This window comes from Dreissena polymorpha, chromosome 16 (genome assembly GCF_020536995.1).
Source record: "Dreissena polymorpha isolate Duluth1 chromosome 16, UMN_Dpol_1.0, whole genome shotgun sequence".
Lineage (NCBI taxonomy): Eukaryota > Metazoa > Mollusca > Bivalvia > Myida > Dreissenidae > Dreissena > Dreissena polymorpha.
The window spans coordinates 8,476,667-8,499,848 of NC_068370.1; the positions used below are offsets into that span (position 1 = coordinate 8,476,667).

Here is a 23,182-nt window from a genome sequence, read left to right on the forward strand (position 1 = left end):
ACAATACAATGTATGACACCCATCACATTTGCAGTTTTAGTTCTCATGAGAGATTTAAATGTATTCTTACACATGTAACCCCCAGAAGCAGCTAAAAAGGAAATTAGAGTATAAAAACATCGTACAGGTGTTCTGATGCTTATCAACGTCCAATTAGTACAGCGAAAGTGATTGTATGATACTAATATTATAAATATAATAATTACGAAAAAAGTTAATGAAACAAATCGATAAAGCACTTACCTGTTATATTTTTAATACAAGATTATAATATGGTCCTTAAACTCAATCAAATACACCATTGTATAATCGAAGGAAAAGAAATAAAGCAAACAAACCGATATCACCCATGTGTACTGCTCCTTATCCAATGCAAAAGTGTCTAGCTTGCGTGATAATATAATATATGTTTATACATTACAATATAACAAGTTGGTCGCTTGAACTTAATAAACATGAACCCCATTACAAGCGTAGGAAAAGAAATAAACCAAAAGAAAAACTGACATTACACCAGTGTACTGCCCTTTATAGAATGCTTACCTGTATAGCGAAAGAGATAATAATATATATCGTTATACACATAAATGTATCAGATAACAAGTTGGTCGTTAATCTAAATCAAAATACAATACGAAATAAAACAATGAAGCGATAATGTTAATACAAGTTTGAGTTCGCAAAAATGGTTTAAAAGTATACTAAGTCACGGTAACCCAAGTACCAGCTTAGGAAAAATAAATACACTAAAAGTGTGTATGACATCCCAACGGTGTACATCTCCTTAGCGAATGAACAGTTTCAAAGCGACGGTGATTAAATAGTACATAAATATATCGGATCAAAGGTTGATCAAGAAAATTAAATAAACTACCAAGTGTGATACGTATCAATTTAGCAATTTTCATTCGCAAAATTATTTAAAGGTATATTTCACTCATGGTACCCCCAGAGCCAGCTTAAAAAAAGAAATAATCCAAAATTAGAGTTTATATCACTTGGTAATAATACTCATCGAATACAAGACACGTTTAGCGATTAAACTTAATACAGAACAATGTTTGACACCCACCACATTTGCATTTTTAGTTTTCAAGAGATATTCACATGTATATTCACACATGCAACAGCTAGATCCAGCTAAAGAAAGTAAATAAAATTAGAGTTTCAAAAACATCACACAATTGTTCTGTTCCTTATCAAATTCCAAATAGTACAGCGATAATTATTAAATTATATCAGATAAAACGTAGGTCGCTTGAAGCCAATTACAAGCGCGATATTAATCAAATTTTATATTTTAATTTACAATAAAGATTAAAACTAATAAACTAATAATCACTCATGACACCCCGGTACCAGCTTAAGAGAAGATATAAAGCAAAGATAATTATGAAATTACACCGATGTACTGCTCATTGAATGCGAGACTGTACAGCGCGAGTGATAACATAATGTATTTTTGTACATATTAATTTTGTATACCCCTACTTTTAAATAAGTTGATGCAAAGATAGAATATATTAAGACACAAAAAGCAACAAAAACAGCAAACAATCAAAACATAAACAAATAACTTGTATTGAAAAGCGCAAGTGCTTAGTACGTCATTCTAAACATGTAAAATATCAAACATCGTATTCGTTCCCGCTAGAAATGCAGCGTCGTAGCGATTATATTTCATTATATCATTTTAAATGGGGGCATGTAGGTATGATTATCAGAAAAAAAACAGGTTACTGCCTTCTTGTTGTGTAATCTATCAGGCTCGGCACGAATAAAACCAATTCTTTGTAAGCCTAAAGTTCAAGCGTAGGGAAAAAAACTAAAACAAAAAAATGGACATCACACCGGTGCACTGCCCCTTATCGAATGCTTCACTGTATAGCGAAAGTCATAACATGATTATATAGTTATACATACACATTTGTCAGATAACACGTTGGTCGCTTAAACTAAATAAAAATACAAAACAAAAAAAGTGTTCATTTCATTACAAATTTAGTTTGCAAAAAAATGATGAAAAAATATATTCAGTCACGATATCCCCAGTACCAGCTAAGGGAAAACTAATACACTAAAAGTATGTATGACATCACAACGGTGTACATCGTCTCAGAAGATGAAAAAAACTTTATAAAGGCGATGATTCAATATTAAATACGTCCAAATATATAAGATCCAAAGTTTATCTTGTACACTTGTTAAAAGACAAAGTGTGATACTTTTTTTGAATTTTTCAATTTTAATTTGCAAAATGATTTAAAGGTATACTCACTTATGGTGCCTCCAGCTTAATTAAAGAAATAAACCAAAATTACATATCACAAGGTAATACTACTCCTTATCGATTGCAATACGGTCAAACAAAAGTTTTAAATCATATAATTAATTAATTAAAATACCACAGATAACAAGTAAATCGCTTAATTAATTAAATAAAATTTACCACATTAGAAGCGTAGGAAAAGAAATAAACCAAAAGAAAAACTGACATCACACCAGTGTACTGCCCTTTTATAGAATGCTTTCCTGTATAGCGAAAGTGATAATACTATATATAGTTATACACATAAATGTATCAGATAACAAGTTGGTCGTTAAACTAAATAAAAAAACATAACGAAATCAAACAATGAAGATAATGTGATTACAAGTTTGAGTTCGCAAAAATGGTTTAAAAGTATACTTAGTAACCCAAGTACCAGCTTAGGAAAAATTAATACACTACAAGTGTGTATAACATCACACCGGTGTACATCTTCTTAGCGAATGAACAGTTTTAAAGCGACGGTGATTAAATAGTACATAAATATATCGGATCAAAGGTTGATCAAGAAAACTAAATAAACTACCAAGTGTGATACGTATCAATTTTGCAATTTTCATTCGCAAAATTATTTAAAGGCATACTTACTCATGGTACCCCCATAGCCAGCTTAAAAAAAGAAAGAATCCAAAGTTAGATTTAACATCACTTGGTAATACTACTCCTTATCGAATGCAAGACATTAAAATGAAAGTAAAAACATCAGATAAATTGATAAATTAATATATCACAGATAACACGTTTAGCGATTAAATTTATTAATGTTCAGAGAAAGGGTAGGGAGGGAGAGGAAGAGATCAATGGAGGGAGGGAGAGGCGGGAGGGAGGGGGAGGAAGGAAGGGAGAGAGAGATAGACAAGGGAGGGAGAGGGGGAGAAGGGGTTGGTGTCTTTTCGTTCTTTTCTCTGCTTCCTCGCTCCCCGCTCTCTCTCCGAGCTCTCGCTCGCTCCTCTCGCTCCCGCCTCGCTCTCCGCTCTCGCCCTCTCTTCGCGTCTTCTTCGCCGCTCCTTTCGCCCTCGCTCTGCTCTCTCTGCTCGCCTCGCTCTTCTCTCTTCTCTTCCGCGCTCTTTCTCTCTCTCTACTCTCCTCTCGCTCTCTCTCGCTCTCTCGCGCTCGCTCGCTCGCTCTCTCTCGCTCGCTCTCTTTCTCTCTCTCTCCTCTCGCTCTCTCGTCGATCTCGCTCTCGCGCTCTCTCGCTCTCTCTCTCTCTCTCTCTAGCCTCGCTCGCGCTCTCTCTCCCTCTCGCTCGCCTCCTCTCGCGCTCTCTCTCGCGCTGCGCTCTCGCTCGCTCGCGCGCTCTCTCGCTCTCGCTCGCCGCGCTCGCTCTCGCTCTGCTCGAGCTCGCTCGCTCTCGCGCTCTCTCTCTCGCGCTCTCGAGGGCTCGCGCTCGCGCTCTCCTCTCGCGCTCTCTCTCCCTAGCGCTCTATCTGCTCTCTCGCGGGCTCGCTCCTCTCTCTCTCCCGCTCGCTCGCTCGAGAGCTCTCTCTCTCTCTCGGCTAGAGAGAGGGCTAGAAGGTCTTATAGAGCTCGAGAGAGCTCGATAGTTCTCTCGAGCAGGGGTCTCTAGAGCTCTCTAAGCTCTCTCTCTCGCGCTCTCTAAGATCAATCCCGCGTCTCTATAGCGGATAGAATAGCGAGAGAGTCTAAGAGATACAGCAGAGCTATAGAGGAAGATAGATCCTCAGTCAGATGAGAGTAAGAAGAGAGAGAAAGAGATCGTATATAGAAGAGCAGAGAAGAGAGATGAGAGTGAGATAGCGAGTAGATAGGAGATAGTATAGATATAGACATACAAAGACAAACAGCCAGACAGACATACAACGAACAAGAGAGAGAGAGTAACATAGTAGAGAGAGATTGAGAGAGAGGAGAGAGAGAGGGAGGGAGAAAGGGAGAGGGAACAGATGAACGAAATGACAAAGCAATTATACCATACCCTGTTGACAGCTGGTTGGAAGACTTCCCAAAATAAACAACTGGTCTGCATGATTCGTATTGAATACTGACCCGTCTGTTAAAGTTATCAGTCCAGTGGTCTAGAATAGCAAGTATACTTAACGTTTTAGTAAACAACGTCTAAAATCAAATTTCAACACAAATAATCACACATACAAACTTATGAATCTGTAAAAGAAATGTCCACTTAATGAACACTATACACTAAGTTCAGTTTGCAGAACAGCTAAATGGAATGCTGTTGAGTGTCGACTGTTTCTTTTCAGCTAAATCACCAATTGGGGTAAAAATGATCTAAATAACAAATAATAATTAATTTTAACCAATATTTAAGATAGATTTCACTGCAAGTCGTAAGCTTACTAAAGCACTCAAGCCTGTTTCCTGGGTAGAACCAATACTAGTTCAGAGTATAGCAGGCTCAAGCGGCCTCGGGCTTATTTGGCCTCGGCCTTAAACTTGGGTCGATTCATTCGCTTATTAGCCCCCAAATCAAAAGGCTTACTTGGCCCTATCTTTACTTATACATATTCTTTAAAGATGATTTGAGACCTCACTCAGTGCAAATGGGCATCAAACAGGGATCTTTTTTATAGTTAGATGGACACCATATCCAATATTTCAGCAAAACTTTTTTTCAATTGATATTATTAATGATGATTCTGTCCCATTAACTTTGTTACTGATTAACTAAAACAATGTGAAACTAATTTTATGCTACAGTCCTCTGCATAACACATGATATATCTGCATGCGCACCCAATTATAACTATACAATTATGGGTCACATTATTTTTTAGAAATCCCAATGCATCACCATATCATCTCAGGTTCAAGGCACATAATCTAATGAGTTTTACTGCCATTTTTTTCTATGACATATATTTTCATTTTATGTAATGACGCACTGATCCTGTTTCTGAAGTCATGAAACAATCATGTTAAACTTTTGAAGAGGTATTGTCTGAAAGATGATGATAATTTAATAACTAGACATTGAAAAAGTTCAGTTGAATACTGTTACCAACTAAGCTTTGCCAAAGAGCAATTCAGATCGGGAATTATTTTTTATACCAGTTAGGGGAAAGTCTGGTATCACAGTTCACATTTATTTGTCAAATATGTTAACGTGCCTTTGGCCATAACGATTTGGTAATAATTACCGCCAAGTCACATTAAAAGGAGCAGGGAGCAGCACGCTGCTATTCATCTCTTGATATTTCAATTGAAAAGTACGGGTATTTTTCATACAACAAACCAGAAGTGGCAAATACACTGTTGTCTAAGCAAAACACATTATTCATACTCATAATATAGTGTAATGAAAAATTATATTTGCACAAATTCTATCGCATATTGGTGGTGCAAATGTCAACCAAGTGTCACGTTTCAAAAGAAAATTTATATAAAATTGTATTACTAATTGTTAAAAAAAACGTCATTACAAGATGATTTTTGTATCACTTAAGTATTTTATTACAAGAAAAAGTGCATTTGATGCACATTACATGAAGCACTATTGGCATTGTATTTTTCTGCATTTAATGCGCATTTTATACACTTGAAAATGCAGTCAAGATACACTTTCAATAGAAAAAATGTTGTTTTTTTTCTGCATTTTTCCAGCATTTATTGTGTATTTTTCATTTTCACAAATACACTTTACCAAAAATATGTATGTTGAAGTGCATTTTTAGTATGTTTTAAATATATTTTCAAATCCATTAATATACTTTTATGCAAAAATCGTTGAAAAAGTCAGAAAACATACTCAAGTGTAGTAATAATAAAATATTATGTCATTGCATACCAGTGCCTATTTTAAGGGCAGTAGGCCTAATATGGTCTACTTGTGGTAGAAATAAAGCATTTTGTATTTTCGTTACTTCAAAAATATAGCTTCCCATACAGTTCAATACAATGTTCAATTAACTACACTATACGAAGTTGGAATAAGACATCGATCTTGGAATAATCCGTTCAATAATGTATAATATTATGTTTTTATTTATAAGTGAAATCGACACTTAACATATAAAAACTGACCAAAACTAGATGTTAAATTAATTTTTTTAGATACTCAAAAAATGAAACCGTGTCAATGCTTCCACGAACACAGTTTATAAATGCAGTAAGAATGATAAAATATCCAAACAATATTAATTTAATATAAAAAAAATTCCCAGTTTAATATACATTTGATCAATTAAGACATTGACGAACAAAGATAATAATACAAAGGTTGATTTTCCAAAAATTGACTTATACAATGTCATACCTTTACAAGTTCTCAGTCTTCGGTGTATTAAAATAAAAATCCTTAAAGCCACACACCTTATTTGGCATAGTAAATGTAAGTATAAGAAACATATTTTATCTATGCCAATTAGAATATATCTGGTGGTTACAAGGTAAAATTACGTCTTTTTGCGCTTTAAAACTTAAAAAAAATCGCGTTTGTCGAAATGGACGTATACGTCTAGAAATTCTTCTTTCGGTTTTAAAAGCGGTACCGTTTGAAAAAATAATAAATTACTTGCTAACTAGGCTATAGATTTATCGCTTTTGTCAAAATGAATGGACGTATACGTCTAGAAATCCTACTTTCGGTTTTAAAAGCGGTACCGTTTTAAAATAATAAATTACTTGCTAACAAAGCTTTAGATTTAATGACAATTTTGCAAATTGCATCTTTATGTATTGATTAACATGTATTTCATTTCAAAGTCTGAGGCAAGGTGTGTGGCTTTATTGATGTAATAGAAACATTTATATTTTATATATTATATTTTGTTTTTATTAATGATCAAATAATGTCTATTTAACTTATGGATCTATGCTTTGATTTGAGTTTTATTATTGGAGCCAAACATTACTATCAGATTAGCTTAATTACTTTCACATTAGTATTCCTTATTTGTGTGTAAGTACTTTTGAAATCAGGGATTATTATTTTATAAGTCAGCATTATTCCTTATGTTATTGGTGTAAAACAATGATTTTACATGTTTATCATTAAATTGCAGATGCATTAAGATTATAAGGATTAATGTATAAATTAGAAAAGAATCAATAACAATTACTGTGGAATTATTTCAATATCGTATGAAAGGATTCCAAGCCATTTTCTGTCACTTATAATTTAAATAAAAACGGCATATTATACATTATTAAAAAGCTTTTTTGAAGATTGATGTCTTATTTCAACTTCACATCCTGTACTGTACTTAATTAAACAATAAATTGAACTGTTTTGGTAGCTATACGTAACAGAAATACAAAACGCATTATTTCTACCTCAAATAAGCCATATGAGGCATTAATGCATTTGTAAATATACGTAAAACACAGTTAAATGCACTTAAGCATACATTTATTCTGGTAAAGTGAATTTTTCAGGAGGAGAAATACACTAAAACACACTTAGGTGTATAAATGCTGGAAAAATACATAACAACACTTTTTTCTGATAAAAGTGTTTCTTGTCAGCATGTTCAAGTTTATTAAATGTGCATTAAACACAGAAAGAAACGAGTCCAATACTGTTATGTTTAATGTGCATTAAATACACTTTCTTGTAATTATATTTTGTAACTGATGCACAAATCACTTTGTCAAAACCTTTTTAATAATTAATAATACACTTTTATATACAATTTTATTTACAATTTTACTCTTAAATGACATTTGCACCACATAGAAGAGGTATACTTTGTGTTTATATGCTTTTTTGTCATTACACTATGTAATGTGTACGAATAATGTGTTCTGCTCAGAGAAAAAGTGCAATTTCTGTTTTGCGGTCTAAAAATAACAAGTACAATTCAATTGAAAAATCAAAAGATAAATTGCAGCGTGCTGCATCCTGCTCCTTTTCAATTCCACCTTGCTATCCCTCTGGACTGGTCAACATAGAAATGTGTGTTACATGTGACGTAATGGTAATTATTTATAAATTATACATGGCCACACGCAAATTTGTAGATTTGACAAATCTGAACTGTGATCCCAGAGTTTCCTCTTACTAGTATTTAATTTAATTCCAAAATTGACTTGCTCTTTGGCATATGTTAGCTCGATACAGTATTTAACTGAATTTATTAAATTGTGGTTAATATTTTGAAATTATTTATCTCTGTTTCAAAGTTTAACAAGAATGTTTCATCAATTCAAAAACAAGATCATTGCGTCATAACATAAAATGAAAAAATGGCAGGAAGCCAATCGCTTGATTATTTGACTTGAGTATACGGTTATATGGAGATGTATTGGAATTCCTCATAAATAATGTGACCCGTAATTGTATAATTATATAGTCAAATGCATGAGTGGTATCACATTCCAATTTAAAGCCTATAATTAACCAAAATGATTTTAATTTGATATTATTTTTTGAAGACCTTAAAGTGTTGATAAGTTTTAACTCAACAAAGTTACTGTAATTTACTTAATTAGGCTAGGGTTACTGATTTAGTTTGATGCCCATGCAGATATACCAGGCTTTATGCAGAGGACAATAACAAATGGTGACTAACACATTGTTGTAACATATAAGGAACGAAATAAATTGGACATAATCATCAATTTTTATATTTATTGATTATAAAAAAGATTGTGCTGGCATATTGGATATGGTGTCAAACTAGCTTTAAAAAGGGTCCGGTTTGAACCCCACTGAAACTGATTGAGAGTTCTTAAAATCATCTTTAAATTATATGGATCCTTCCAGATATTGCCAATGAAGCATTTAAGATATTGCCAAAGAAGCCGTGTTGATTTAGACTGAATAAGCCTGAAACCAATCGACCCATGTTTCAACATGATGCAAAATAGGCATGGAGCCGAATAGGTCTACTATACAAAGACACGAAGTATTGGTTCTGCGATGGAAACAGCATTGATTGTTTAAGTAAGCCTCAGCCTTTTAGTGCAATCTATATTAATAAATGGGTTTAGATTAATGATCATTTGTTAAAATACAAAATTGTGCACAATTATTTTATCTGTACATAATTACCATTCCAATCTTGGATGTTAGTGAACTATGTCAGAAGAACAATAACTATGAAGCACTAGTATTTTGCATATTGCAATGTTGACAGGAACGATAATGATAATAATTAATACGATGATGAATCATTAAATATTGATTAATTCCATTTTCACTCAAAAATCCACTACCGCCGAACCAGTTTAATTGTTTCAAACACAGTTAAAAAAAAAGTATAATATTCCACCGTAGAACCGATCCACATGTACACAAAGTACTCAACTTTGCACAATTAAATTGCCTTCCGCTCTTTTCGAGCTGTCTAAAGATTTAAACATTTTCTCTGACATTTGCAAATAAGAATTTCGAAACTTATGGGCGCGGCCAAATTGAACGTAGTTCAAATATGGCGATCATTAAACCAGAGGTTGATTTATACAACAAATTGTCTGCTGATACAGAGTGTTTTATTTGCAGAGTGTGTGATGTTTGTGAAATAACTGTCGTTTTCCTGTAGTTTATTTTTAATCTGTTAGACATATATGTGTATGGGATGAGACAACATTAGAGAAATATGATCTGATATATTATTGGAATTGGAATTGAAGGGTGATGAAATTAATATTGTACATAATGCTGTTGTTTTAAAGGTGAATTAGAATGGTATTAATATAGGCATGAATTGTTTGGATGTTTGGGTTTGTTATTGGCGTGATCAGTATGCAAATAAACAGCACACAGAATCAATACTTACAAATTAATCATAAATAGATTTTTCAAATTTATATGAACATAAAAAAGTTTTGATTTTGAAACCGTAAGATTATATATTTTACTATCGTTTTTTGCAAAACATACAGCAACTAATTTTGAAATTTGGATCATCATTAAGTTTTTTAGGCACTTCATAATCCTGCCAGGATTTGACAGATCCCGAGACGATATTACTCAATAAATATTACAGTTCTGACCTCTGTAGTTTCAAATAATTTAAAGATGCCTTTTTATTTCTTTTCCATTTTTGACGATGCTGTGTCAGCGAAGCAGCTCGTCTAAGATATCATACCATGAAAAAAATGGCGACCTATGTAAAAGACCGAGCCAGTCCGATTGGGATTGCTAATTTTTCTCAATCGGCATACCTCGCTGATTATCATTGATAAAGGTAAAGGCAGCTCAGCTATGAATAGGACAGCATATTCTGGGGAAAAGATTTAATAATAGTTTGAAAACGTTAATTTTAAATCAGTTATATTCAATCCATTATATGTTTATAGATCAATGAAACAACTCTGCATTTTCTGTATTGTATTTGACAATTTGTCGTGATTCTGTAAATAAATTGCGAATGAAAACGTGCATAATTAACGTTTAACGCGATCATGAGTGTAAAGAAAACGAATTACAGCATAAAAGCCGATTGATTATATGAAACTCGCTCTTATGCGTTCTTTCTCACTTAGCATTTTTAATAAACTTTTCAAATAGAAATTACAGAGCCACATCAGTGCACATACTATGTTTGATAATTCATTCGTTTGTTGGATATTGTTTGCTGTTTTTAACACATATCAGGTCATATCGCGGAGATTTAGTTAACCTTACCATGTGTTCATGGGCGAACTCACATATTCAAGTGCTCTTACGACTAGAGTCCGGCTATGTGCTCATACCTACTTTCGGGAATATTGCCGTACTTAACGAAAAAAAAGCTTATTAAATTAGAGAAAAAACAATAATAAAAAGGGAAAAATTATATGTTCACGCACATGGGCATGTGAAATCACGTCCGTACACATAACATCATTAACTTAGGAAAGAAAAGAACGAAATATAAAGTTTGGTATGATATACATGTGAAATTAAAGAGGATGGTGTAATTAAAGAGCATGTCAAGTTTTGAATATATCTGCTGAAACGTAATGTTATAACCCACAAACATTTTACTGTACCATAACGGTTTTTTAAGATAAGTGGTACAGAAAATACACGTCGAATATCTTATTAAAGATATTTCTTGTTATATTTGATCGAGAATGTAACCCGCCTCCCAGTTTCGCCGAATGGGTCAAGTTCCCAACGGGTACTTCTTCCCCGTACTCCCAATTTTTTTCGTACCCAAATTTGTTCGTACCCAATTTTTTTCGTACCCAATTTTTGTCGTACCCAACTTTATTTCTTTCCCAAATTTTTGTTCGTAACCAATTTTTTTTCGTACCCAATTTTTTTAGGCATAATTTTTTGTACCCAAAATTTTCGTACCCAAATTATTTCGTACCCAAAATATTCGTATCCACATACACAATTGTGGTGATGTAAATTAACTTAAATTGATGTTTTGATATCCATCCTCTTCAAATGCACCGTCACACCAGTTATGTCAGTACTTTGATAAAGCTTGTTAAATGTGACGTGTTCTGAGACTTTTGGTGCTAATTCGGCAAGCCTCATAATGAGAAAACTCCGAAATGACGTCGCTAAACTAGCGCTTAATTTTGTTTTAATTGCTTAATGTTTTCTGTGATTTTACCGTTTATCGTATTTAAGTAATATAAAATGGACATATACTGATTCTTGAAAGTATTTTCTATCAAACAAATGAATTTAATACATATGCAATGAAAATTAAAGATTTGAACTTAAAACAGGATCATCCGGGAATAATTCATGTGAAGTTTTATTTTCTTGTTTGGTCAAGTTTTGAAATACTTTATTTACATTACTATTCTTTCTCATAAAATTATAATGCACACATTTTCTTTTATGTGAAGAATTCCTGAACTAAATGTTACTGAATTTAAGTTAGTTATTATTTAAATATTGCCCTGACAAAATGGCTGAGGGCGAACGAACAAAGACAGCCGCTTCTATTTCTTTACTCATATAGCACTTGTTTCCATAACATTATCACAAAAATAAAGAACGTGCTACAACGTCAAAATAATGCATCGTTGTCAAGATTGTACAGATGAGTGTGTATTATTCCGTCATTATTATGGATAACTCTATCAACATAAGATTTTTGTTGTTGCTGTACAGAAAATGTTATCTTATGTAATCATTGTCAAAATAAAAAAGAGATTAAATATTAATACTTTTAGTATCGGTTGTCTTCTGTCGGTATTTAAATATGTTTTAAAGAGACCAGTTGCACCTGCCGATACTGATTATGATGTAATATGCTGGTGAGGAACAAACACTATAATACTATTTGCTTATGACCATACGCGTATCTTACGTTTGCATGCACTTACTGATTCATCTTGACCGTTTAGATATCCATTGTCTGCATGGTTGTTGGAAAACGATGTCACTCCGTCCATAACCTATAAAATAATCAAAGCGCTGAAGGCACTGAAGTTGTTCGCTATTGCATAATTAAAGACGCAATTCATTTTTCAAAAAATATAAGTTTTAAATTAACACACGCCATTCAAAATTATAAAGAGTGTGTCATAACGCACGGGTCGAGCTTTGTGTGCACTTTTTATCATCCTATATATTTCAAAGAGATAACTTAGAAAAAATAACAACAACATGGCCCTTTTTGGACATTCTGAAAGCATAGAAAGTATGATGAAAATGGAAATGAGAACTGAATATAAAGACAATTTGCTATCACCATCATATTAAATGAATATTGTTGGAATATCGAATACATATCTCACTTAGAATATAATTTCATGATAAAAATTCCCTGTACAAAACTTTTGATTTTTGAAACCATATACGAATTCAAAATATACAATAAGATCATTGATGAAAATAAATAAAAAATAAATCTGCGAGCAATACTTTTTACGCACAAATTAGGTAGTCCTCAAGACAGCACCAATGCGCTTTTCGGCATAGCTGTTTTACCCAGCTTTTCATCTTATTGACTTTAACATAACGCCAGCAGACACGCATGAATATTTTCGTATATTTCATAGGCTGATTCGAGATAAAACCTCTGAACTTTGGCTAAATCACTGTATCAGTGCTCAGCGCAAAGGATGTAGCACTGTTCAGTGTAAGGAATCCCGGACTACTCTCTGTATGTTCAAACGACACAAATTGCGGCCCAGTTATAATTACGCGTTTAATTCCATCTCGCAGAATTTCAGTTTTGCTTTCAAGATGAGAAAACAATCATTACCAAAATAGTATAGTGTCACGATAAGAGGAAAATCGTTCAATTATCCAACCACAATAGTTGCCTGACTCGGTCAGCACGTCTGGACATCGTTCCTGAACGCCTGGATAGGCTGCCCATATTTAAAAGTTTGCTATTTTGAATTCAATTTTGTATCGAAAAGCATTGTGCTATAATGTGCCATTTACAATTCGCGATGAGATTTTTAATGACCCTCTTTATTCGAAAATGGGTCTTCTTCCATATGCGCCCATCATATATATAGCCCACTCAGCAAGCGCATCTCTCAGTCTGGTCAGGAGATACATAATGAGACCATAGCATATTCAGTGATTTTATAGAGAACAGCATCGCCTCTGACCTGACTGCGCAAATGCACATGTTGGGTTTAAGAAACGCTGGCCGAAACGCATAAGACCCATTTTCTCATGACGCGGCTTTGAAAGTGTGATTTAAATGTGTCGAAAGAAAACTGCGTTTAAATCAAATATTAACATACGATATATTTTGATAGTGAAGAAATATATTCATAATTAGGCATGTGAGGACACATATGATATGCAATACCGTAGTATTTTTTTTATCTTCTTTCACAAATGTGTGGTTTTACAATGATAACACACAGTTCATGCGGTGAATATGCAACTTTATACAAGTGAAAAAAAGACAATAGTTAAACTTAAGTTTTCATTTTATTTATTTATTTAGAAAAGTAAATTGAAAACTTTATTTCAAAGTCAGCGTTTACGCCGACTACATTTTTAAAAGATATTTCTTTTTATATTTAGTTGTTTTCGGTTTTATCGATTAATATAAAGCATTTTTGAGGTTGTCTATAGTATAACTGTAGTCATTGGTGAACTCATGTAAAACATTTAATAAATTGAGAACTGTGAATATAAACAATTTTAACCTTCTACTATTGCGTTGAAAGCACCCGTAAATACAAAATATCGCCTCTCTCTTTTGAGAACAAACGAATGTTTCCCAGAAATCCCCGCTGTAGAAGCATGAACGAGGTTACGAAACAGATCATTTGTGTTATATTTAATTGTTTGTTATATTCGGGTTTAGCGATTATGAAGCATTTTTGTTGTTGTCTATCGTATCCCTTAAGTTATTGTTAAACTCATGTTCAACGTTTTATAAATTGAGAATATAAACACGCGTAACCTTATACTATTGCGTTGTTATAACCCGTGCAATTGGACTCTCCCTTGTTTATCGGCAGCCGCATCTATTCATAGCCTCCGATTATGAATGAGCTGAGCAAAAATACTACGTCACGAAGACGAAGCAGAAAGTGGACTATTTTAATCATTCATAAACAATCTCTTCTGCGACAGGTATAATGCAATCATTGTTTATTGATTCTTTTCTATATAAGCTCTTTTCGAAACTAGTACATTTAACACGATATTCATGTAATGTTTCCATTTGTGAATGAATGTGGTTGGAGAACTAAAACCTCTTGCATAAATTATACAACTCTTTCTCGCGCGGATACGGCATGTGTGGCGGGTAGTAGGCTCTCCGTAGATAAGCCGAACCGACTTGAAATTTTCAGTAACAACATTAGTGTTCGCTACGCGAACAACTAAAAAGTGTAAAACAGCAAAAGTGATTGTCACACAGTCGGAGGGTTAGGACAGGACCGATGGAAATCGCCCATCAAGGGTGGCAACACAAATTTTATAGTTTAAGTCTTTTTTTTCCAAACGTCTATGCTTATGAAATCGATCAAGAAATCTTATTTACCTCATCAGAGAATATATCCTTTTCATTTCCGAGCAGCCTGTTACGTTCATCTCCAACCATCACGTACACCATCGATAATGGATCAGCAGTTATCTTCATATCAACGAATTGTCCTGGTTCGGTTAAACTAGTGTTATACGTCACTTGTACCTAATTATTCAGACACAACAATAACAAAGAGGATTATTTATATGTGATGCCACTTTAGGTTAGATTGTATAAACATTTTTGATATAGCGAAACCTGTTATTAGCATTGAGCAATTCAAACTAAACCAAAATCTTCAAAGAAAGTATTCTATCACTATTTAACAATTGGCATGTATCTAATTATTAGTAAAGAAATACTAAAAACAACTCTCTAAAAATAAATATATACCTTATTTTTCATAGGTGTCCCATCAACTTGTACGAAAGCGCTATCAGATAAACTCCACCGACCGCTAGTTATATGTGAAGCTACTATGTAGGAGAAAGGGACCATATCATTTGTAAGTAAAACCTTCCAACGAAACGTAGTTTCACCATTAGCTATTGTAGATTCAAACTGCACAAGACGATTTCGACAGTAAACCTTCAGAATAAAAACATTTCTATAGAACCATTTCCATGTTTTATGCGTAGTAAACGAAGAACAAAAGGCAAGTTTTTATACTGGTGTTTACGAAATAATGCATATATACATCGTAACATAGTATTATGTTCATTTACATCCAAATGTTTCTCCTAACAGATATTGATATACATAAAATATAAGTATCCCTTTTTAAAACGTTTGAGTTTGAGTGTATAACATCACATTGAAAAATTGTAACTAATTATTTGCAAATTAAATGTGTTTTTTGTCAACACTTGATTAATATTAATCATTTATGAATATTCAAAATGTTTTCACAATATTTTTATTGTACTACAAAATATGGTATTTGGTCATTTTGTCGTGATACGTACTTCACTTGTAACGGGGCCATACAGTGGTTTTGATGATTCTGCTGTAACTGTCACAACGTTTCCCACCTGTCCGAACAAACGTAAAAAATGACATGAATAAATATGTAATCCGACAGGCAATACGCGTGAAGAATCCTTAAAGGAAACATAATCTTGCCTGCATTTCAGCACTACTCAAAGTCACTTTCAACACGTCTGTCGGGGTTTTCGACATCGAGTACAGCGTTTTTGAAAAGTCCGCAGCAGTGGTGTACCGTACCTTTAATTAAATGAAAAATAATAAATAAAAATAAAGTATATACACATTAGGGGTATAAGCGATAGCTTAATTAATATTTCATTATCTTAATAAGTAATAGTTTCAATTGAAGGGCCATGTCGTCCCATCCCCAAACACTGTCGTGTTAATGCTACTTAAGCGTTGTTATGAACATTTTCAGAGGAACTATTTGGAGTATGATGTGAACACTTATCAAAAGTTATTCCGAGTCTCTTGGAAAAGGTGGCTATTTCCGTTAAATGAACTCGTTTACATGTTTTGTTTTCTTTTAATTCGTATAGATTGTCGCTCATGTTTTCAAATACATGCATAATTTACTAATAGACCATAAACACTCAAAAATAGTAAAAAAAATTAACGCTAGATTTGGTCTAGAAAAATAGATTTAACAGGTACAAAATGCTCTTTTCTCTTTTTGTGGGACAAAATATTCAACACAAGTTTATGTACCATGGTAGTGTTCGTCTGTCGTATGAATAGATATCGTTGCGGGAAATTTAAACGGTATATATTGTGCCACCAAAAAAACGAGCATTTTGTATCTCGTTAAATCTATGTTACCATACCACATCTAGCGTTGAAATGTTGGCTATTGCTATAAGGTACACTGGTTTGTTTTATAGGTTTACTTTATTTTACGAAATATTTTGCGAAATTTTCGTTGATTTTGAGTATTTATGTTACCCTTAGCATAGAGAAGATAGGGTTTGTGCACAAAGTATTGAAGATGTGATTATTTTGACATTTAAATACTAAAGATCTACCTTTACTCGAAATTGTACACAATTTTTTTAGTAACCATACCTGCAAATCTACTTTCTCAATATTAATGCCGTTAACAGGAAATGTTACTACTGCAATGCCATTTTGACCAAAGGTTGTTTGTCCATTGAAATTCGATGTTGAGATTTGTAAATACTGGTGGTCAAGTGTACCGTATTGTTGATGACATGTACTTAAAACTACACTGTAGTACGTGACAGAAACGTCAAGCGCTCCGATCATGTTTGGACCTTTCCCGTTTTTTGTCAATTTCAGCTGAAAAAATGAACACGAATTTGTCACTAAATGAAATACTATATTGAACGATTAAATTGAAATAAATGATAGCACATGGTGGTGTTATATACACCATTATTCTTTAATTATTAATGTCTTATTCTTTCAGCAATATGTTTTATCATTTCACGAATAATAATGTTAAAGCATCAAATAGAACTGAATTTGGTGTACATGTATAAATAAATATGCATGCAAAGAGTATCCTACATGTCCGATCAGAATGTCGGTATAAGGTTACCAATAACAAAGAAAATAAGAGTATGGGATAGTGAAAATTCACTATTTATAAAATAATGATAAAATAGTAATGGAAATCTCGTACAAGCCTTTGGCGCTTTTCGAATTGCTTATAAGCTTACATACCGAAATCTATTGTCGACTCAACGAATAAATCCATGCTTAAAATTCGCCAATACTTATTAAATGTAGACGAAACATACAAGTTTATCTTTTTTATGTAACTTACGTATGTAGTATAGTTCAATCCATTTACAAATCCATTTCTTATCATTATCTCTTGTAGTTTATACTGGTCGTCATGATTCCCTTGTATAATTATATCCTTTTCTGTGGTAAACGACAGCAAAGTGGAGTTATCCGTTACAGTGGCTCGTAGTTTCATGTTATGCGATGTATCTACTCCTTGACTTCTGAGGTCGGACATGGAAATCGTAAAATTCGCCAACCCATTTATCTGTAAATATGTGTTTGTAATTAAGAAAATAAAAATATATTTTTGGAGAATAAAAATACCGTCAAAGTATTTGTATTTGTTAATAATATCAATAGCTAATACTTATTTAGTCAGCTATACATGTATGTATAACGTTTATTCTTGAACAAGACGTAATTAATAAGTGTCGAAAAATTATGTTTTTACAATTAATTCCATGGATAAAACAAAAGCCTACCGGTGTTGAAATGCTATAGTAATGGTATCGGTCGTTCTCTTGGTAGACGACCAAAGTACAGCTTCCCTGAACACCAGTGTTGAACGTGAAACTGTAATTTTGTTGTAAGGCTGTGAATGTTTTATCGGTTATAAAGTAAAAAAAGTGTGCATTAAATGGGTCCCATATCGATTTTTATGTTTTATTTCTTGCCAGCTTATGCTTCATAAACTTTCATAAACTTATTCGCATGAACAGTTTGTTTTAAATATCTATAGAATAAGTAAGCTTTTCTAACAAATGCCACACTGTAAGTCCGATATGAGAAATTATGATTAAATCCAAATTTCTTCCTTTCATTATATTTATTATTAAAATATAATGATGTCTCGACATTTTTTTCTGTTTTCAGCACAACCTTTGTTTGAACTATTAATAAACAGGTATAACACTTATATTTTTATGAGAATATAAGACTGAAACCAATCTTTTCTACATAACATAAACAATAAATACAAAATATGATCATTGAACATAGCTCTGATATTTGTGTGTGCAAGTTTCATTTGAAATAATTTCAATGGTCGCTAATGTAAGATCAGATCAATGAGGCCGAAAACATTCCTTTAAATATCTTCTGGCGTGTTATTTCTCAAACGTTTCACGTTTTTACACCAAAATACGTAACTGGTCATCTCGGTTGGTAAGCACAGGACTACAAATTCGCGAATCGCGGGTTCGATTACGGGCGTACCCAATGACGTGTGTCGTGATTAGTTACGAAACATTATTTCTTAGACCTTTCTACCCTTAGCTTTGATTTTACTAGGACACTTGTCAGCAATTGGCATACATATATTCACTTTAAGATTATAAACCAGCCCCACTAAGAAAACCGTGTGTAGGTTAACTGTTTACAACTGTTAATATCCAAACATAGGCAGACACTTCTTCAATAACTATATTTTCCGCGGATTTCCCGATGATAATAAACATACACTGACTGAATGTTAAATAACGTCGTCTAAAACGTTTACAGTGTTTAGAAAAACAGTAAAAAATAACAGTAAGATAAACTCTTGTTAATTGTAAATGTGTTAATAAAGCATGCACATGTGAATTTGAAATTAACAAAACCTTTCATTGATCTTGTCATAACCTTTCAAAAATTAAATACATTTAAATTCATGTCGACATGAACACCAATCAACTAATTGTACGCGCTTTCTGTTATCTACATTTCACCGTAGGTTTAAATGTATGAAATGTGCATTAATGCTTGAAATTTCAGCCTTTGTATCGATCTACAGACGACTTCCTGTATCACTTGTTTCTGCCATACAGTATCAATGGCAGGTTTATATCACTTATCCGCCCTATGTATAACTTCAAGTCAAACTCATGGGCTCACCTTCGGACCTTATTTAGTAGCAATGTTGGCTTATTGCAAGGAGAAATGACATCGCCGATCATGTTTTCATTATTTATAAATGATATAGAATTTAATTTACAAAAAGGAATAAACGCCGGAACATTAGAGCAATCATCTGTTTATCTCCTTTGTTGCGAATGATGTTGTCATTTACTCAGAAACTAAAGAAGGCTTACAGGATGTTTGAATACCCAAGAAGTATACAGTGATAAATAAAATTTAACTGTAAATATTGCCAAAATACAAACAAAAAGAAAAAAGAGGTTACTTCCCTTTTTGTATAACGAAAGATATGGAAGTCCCGTTAAATAATGTTTAAGTTGTTTGATTCATATGTCTAATCAATTCTTAATTATAATTGCGACGTATGGGGATTTATTGTGGCAACTAGTATTGAACGTTTTAACAGAAAGTTTTGTAAAAGACTGTTAAATGTGAAACTGTCAACAAATTTACTGTCACTATATGCTGAAGTTGGTCGATTTTTATAGGTACATATGAACTGTTAAATATTTTTTTAAACTTCATCAAACTAAAAAAGGAAACTGTATCCTTAATACTATCATTCATAAGCGAATATAAGAAATTAATACAAACAAAAAATAAAACAGTAAATTGGTCCTCCAAAGTTCGCCAAATTGTGAATCAATCCGTATTTACAGATGTGTGGTTACTGTTATTATTGATACCTTTATTTTTCTGTTAAAAAGATCAATAAATATCTGAGTGGAAAGTTAATGTTGATTTTGTACTAGTGTACATAGAACTCAAACCTGTATTCGAAAGGTCTCTTTATTTGGATGTTATTGGCATTAAAACATATAAATATCATTGTTAAAATACGTCTATCGTCACATAAGTTGTAAATTGAAACTGACAGATATTATAACATTATCAGGAACGAAATACTTTGTACTTGTTTGTAATCTACACGATGTAGAAGACGAATATCACTTTATAATTAAGTGTCTGTTGTTTTTAGAAAAAAAAGATCCAAAAACATATGAAAACGTTTCTCAACAAGATCAGGTATGCATAAATTCTTGAAGCTTTTAAACAAAAGTAATAAAGAGAACTTTAGGAAGTTAGCAATTACTGCATTACATGCTTTAAAAAAGGGATATTTGTATTTTTCTTTAAATCAACGTTTACAATTGTCATTTATGTACCATTTATTATGAAAGAAATGTACAATGTTTTGTTTTGTTAACGCTGTTGTTTTTTTTTACATGTACAGTATGTACTTTTTATTTTGCCTGTGTTTAACTCATTTTTGCTAACATGTGGTTTACATACTCAATTGTTTACATGAACATACAACACTCTAACGCATACTGTTATATTAATAACTCATTTTGTCACGCATGTATGAATGTCTTAAAATATGAATCACGATAAGCTGTACTATGCTTAAGTGAATAGAATACTTGTTCTGTTCTGTTCTTATCAGTTTAAGTATCTAAAATAAAAGTACATTGATTGCATTATTGTAATTAGTACATTCCAAATGTTGTCGTTTTAGGAACATGTTGATCGCATACGTTTTTATGCTAACTTATATTGATATTATTCAGAAATTGTTAAAATAAAGTTATCCCATTTTATAAAATAAGATTCTTCTTTACTGCGGAGTAAATATTAATACAGCTCTCCATATCGTGAATCACTTACTATAGTGTTTATAGATGTGATTATTTTAATAAAAAGTAAAGCTCTTAGAGAGCGAATGGTCTGTATGTAGTCGTTAACTCAACTGTCTTGTTTTCGTTCACATATTTAAATGATTTTAAAACTAAATTAAGTATACACATGATATATTCATTTCAAAATAGAAATGTACTCTGACCTTGACTTAACAGCAATCCTTATTGTCTGGTCTGTCGTTAATATGTCACTTGGGATAATCAGTTCCACGTTGAATCTTGGTAAAACTGTGATTAAAAACAATAATATACCATACTATTTTTTGTAATAATTGAATACAATTTCTTATAACGATCGTATTCAATGGTTTTTTTAAATTTATAAATATTTAGTTCAAAGAAACACGTTTAGTTTCTTTAAAATGTATTACTTTAAAAAAAAAATATGTCGTGCATCTTATTCTATGGATTTAGTTTTCATTAATCATGTTTTTTGGATGATTGTAATAGCGACACATATTTTGCGTCATTAAAATTTAAAATCACCAACTTTCTGAACTGTGAGTATAGCTCTAATCAAACATTTCATCAGTTACCCGTACTAAAAATCATAGGTTTATTATATTATTGATTAAACATATGCAATGAACATACTTACCGTAATCAAAGACTTTGAACGATTTGTTTTTAACGGAGTCCTGAAAACACAACAAATGGTAGCCGGTATATATTGCCACTTTACTTATTACATTGCAATATATTTAATTTTAACCGAGACCCTAGCTACTTTTGTATAACTCTATTAAGTTTCCATCAATTGATATGTTACAACATAAAATTTATAGCAATGAACTTGTAATACACATGGATTTTTGTCTAGTCTGTTACCGTCATCTTTTAAGAGTTTCATACTTGAAGTACATAATTTGGACGGATTAACGGACAGCCTTACAAGCAGACTTTTACAACGGTTAGGGACTAAAATGGTTCTACTGTGAAATATTGTCTGTGGAGACCAGATTGTTTTATATCGTTACAAACCGTAAAAAAATCGTGTCCTAATAACGTTATGGTTTGGGTACTGATACTAAATAATTTACCGCCGATATCACAATCCTCTCAACGATTTAAATCGTGAATTTATGGTGATTTTATTAGATCATATCCCGTATCATATGGTGAAGCATGAACGTTGTGTCAATCGTGGAACATTTGAAATATGAAGCCGCAAAGCAGCTAAAAATAATGCCAATATCTAAAAACAGTGTTCGTTTAAGAAAATTCATGAGATCAAGGCCAGAAACTTCAAACAGAACAAAGCGTTTCAAATCGTATCTCATCGTACGTCTGCAACCTACTTAACGCGGCCGACAATTTGATACAATCCTATTATCACGATAATCTCCAATATGGTAATTGTAGTCTTAATCGTTTAAAAATCGTGAGATCATATCACACCGTATCAGGAATTATTAGATATGTAAGTCCATCGTGCCAATCGAGGTACATTTGTAACGGTTCAAAAATGTTAAGATGAGCGCGATCAACCTTGGTCACTCATCAATGGTGACTAATTGATCAATTCGTATTTTATCTTTAAACAAGCGCAAAAATTTATCTGTTCGTACTTGCATATCACGTTATCGAACTCGAGTGCATGCAATCTTTACTCACGTAAGTTTACTATCTGTTGAGTAGATCGCAACCAGGCGCAAAACAGCTTATCATAACGTACTGAACAGATCACAACTTATTGA

The 23,182-nt window shown here is 32.7% G+C and overlaps 1 protein-coding gene across 50 annotated transcripts in view; it reads right to left on the reverse strand.

Moving 5' to 3' along the window:
* LOC127863025 (CD109 antigen-like) overlaps window positions 1-23,182 on the reverse strand; it is a 94,751-nt gene that overhangs the window by 66,904 nt on the left and 4,665 nt on the right. For all 50 annotated transcript variants that reach the window (XM_052402395.1, XM_052402396.1, XM_052402411.1 and 47 more), the window contains exons 8-20: window positions 22,084-22,123; window positions 21,629-21,713; window positions 18,372-18,462; window positions 17,927-18,154; window positions 17,203-17,436; window positions 16,276-16,377; window positions 16,119-16,184; window positions 15,547-15,741; window positions 15,169-15,318; window positions 12,530-12,601; window positions 4,266-4,365; window positions 2,918-2,938; window positions 2,279-2,293 (exon numbers count right to left, since the gene is read on the reverse strand). In XM_052402395.1, the coding sequence (XP_052258355.1) occupies window positions 2,279-2,293; window positions 2,918-2,938; window positions 4,266-4,365; window positions 12,530-12,601; window positions 15,169-15,318; window positions 15,547-15,741; window positions 16,119-16,184; window positions 16,276-16,377; window positions 17,203-17,436; window positions 17,927-18,154; window positions 18,372-18,462; window positions 21,629-21,713; window positions 22,084-22,123 (1,399 nt within the window). The remainder of the gene's footprint in view (window positions 1-2,278; window positions 2,294-2,917; window positions 2,939-4,265; window positions 4,366-12,529; window positions 12,602-15,168; window positions 15,319-15,546; window positions 15,742-16,118; window positions 16,185-16,275; window positions 16,378-17,202; window positions 17,437-17,926; window positions 18,155-18,371; window positions 18,463-21,628; window positions 21,714-22,083; window positions 22,124-23,182) is intronic.